The following is a 1,851-nucleotide window of genomic DNA, read 5'->3' as shown; positions in this document are numbered from 1 at the left end:
TGTTTTAAGAAACTTCTATCGCGTGACACCTTTTTTCCTTTCTTACTTTCCTCCGTGGCCTAGAAATGAGAGTTTGGCTTGAATTTGGCTCAAAATAAGCACAAAAATGTACCTCTGATTTCTTCTCATACATTTAATACCTGCTGGAGTGAGGCCAGAGGAGGCCCCGGAGCTGCTGCGAGGGCTGGAGAAGCTCTGCTCTGGAGCCAGGCTGAGAGAGCTGGGCTGGGGCAGCTGGAGAAGAGAAGGCTCCTGAAGGGGAGACCTCAGAGCAGCTCCAGTGCCTAAAGGGGCTCCAGGAAACCTGGAGAGGGGCTTTGGACAAGGGATGCAGGGACAGGACAAGGGGAATGGCTTTAACCTGCCAGAGGGGAGATTGAGATGAGCTCTGAGGCAGAAGCTGTTCCCTGTGAGGGTGCTGAGGCACTGGCACAGGGTGCCCAGAGAAGCTGTGCAGTGTTGTAGAGAAGGAGGACAGGCAGCAACAGGAATTAGTAGGAACATGGAAAACCTTGGAGAGATGGAATTTCTTTCTGTTTTCACTGTGAGGGTGATCAAGCACTGGCCAAAGGCATGAGGGAGGTTCCGCACAGTGGAATCTGTATCCTTGGAGTTGCTCAAAACTCAACTGAGTGAGACTTTGAGCAACCTGCTTCAAGCATGGGGTTGGACTTGATGCCTCTTCCACCACCTGAGTTCTTCTCAATCCTGCAATAATGGTTGGACTTGATGCTCTTCAAGGCCTTTTCTAAGCCGGTTGATTCTCTGACTATAACACCCATGTATCTTCACCTGTGTGACCATCTCCTCTCTCACAGCCCAGGGCAATGACCATGACCAACCTCCCGCCTTCCTCAGGGGATGACAACTGCTATTACATCCTGACAGGAGAATGTTCCTATGGCAGCAAGTTCTTCCAAGCTGGAAACCTGTGTTTCTGCAGCGAGAGGAGTTACCTGCGCAACTTCCCCGACGACAGGCCCCCCACTTGCTTCTTGAGGGTCATCATGTTGGATGACAGCTCCACTGTCACCATCAAGGTGGACGTCCTTCAGCCCGTGCCTGAGAAGGTGGCCGCCTTCCTCCTGGCCATCAGCAGCCACCATGACCGGTTGAAATACTTCTTGGACAGGGTGAACCTTGAGGCAGCTCTGAGGGCTGTGCCAGGCCACAGGGTGATGGCTGAGGTTGAGCACCATTATTTCCCTGGAATCATCCGTTACATTGGGAGCGTTTATAGGAGCAGTTCTCCTGTGTTGTCTCCCTTCTTCTTTGGGGTGGAGTTACAGGTAAAGTGGTCAAGAAAGAGACTTGCTCATTTTCTCTCCGTGTTTTGTGTGTGTGATGGGGTTTTCTATCCTGTTTCAGGGTGAAGGAGAAAACAGAGGGCACAGTGATGGGTCCTACCGTGGCACTGAGTATTTCAAGTGTAAGAAGAACTGTGGGATCTTCCTGCCATTTAGCAAAGTCCAGTTTACTCCAGAGGAAAACTATGGGAAACAGAAGCCAAAACCAGACACAGAGGAGGTGGTCCCTGTGAAAGTGGGAGATGCAGTTAGCTTCTACGTGGACGAGGTCCTCACCAAAGGAATAGCCATGGCAGTTTACAGGAAGGGAACCCAGTGCTTTGTTAAAGTCTGTCCGGTAAGAGCGGCCTTGATGCCTTGTCTTGGGTTTGGGGGGCTTGAAGAGGTGGAAGGAACATAGAGTCATGGAATGGTTTGGGTTGGAAAGGTCCTTAAGGTCATCCAGTTCCACCCCCTGCCCCGGGCAGGGACACCTTCCACTGGAGCAGGTTGCTCCAAGCCCCTGTGTCCAACCTGCCCTTGAACACTGCCAGGGATGGGGCAG

The 1,851-nt window shown here is 51.9% G+C and overlaps 1 protein-coding gene across 1 annotated transcript in view; it reads left to right on the top strand.

The window, feature by feature from the left end:
• Window positions 1–827: 827 nt before the first annotated feature.
• Window positions 828–1,851, top strand: part of LOC104401853 (ubiquitin carboxyl-terminal hydrolase CYLD-like) — a 12,324-nt gene continuing 11,300 nt past the window's right edge. The window contains exons 1-2 of the mRNA XM_010009563.1: window positions 828–1,289; window positions 1,369–1,644. Of these exons, the coding sequence (XP_010007865.1) occupies window positions 828–1,289; window positions 1,369–1,644 (738 nt within the window). The remainder of the gene's footprint in view (window positions 1,290–1,368; window positions 1,645–1,851) is intronic.

Source organism: Nestor notabilis, unplaced genomic scaffold (assembly GCF_000696875.1).
Source record: "Nestor notabilis isolate BGI_N333 unplaced genomic scaffold, ASM69687v1 scaffold12652, whole genome shotgun sequence".
Taxonomy (NCBI): Eukaryota; Metazoa; Chordata; class Aves; order Psittaciformes; family Psittacidae; genus Nestor; species Nestor notabilis.
Note: the sequence above shows the minus strand (reverse complement) of the source record. Positions and strands in the feature narration are given on the sequence as shown.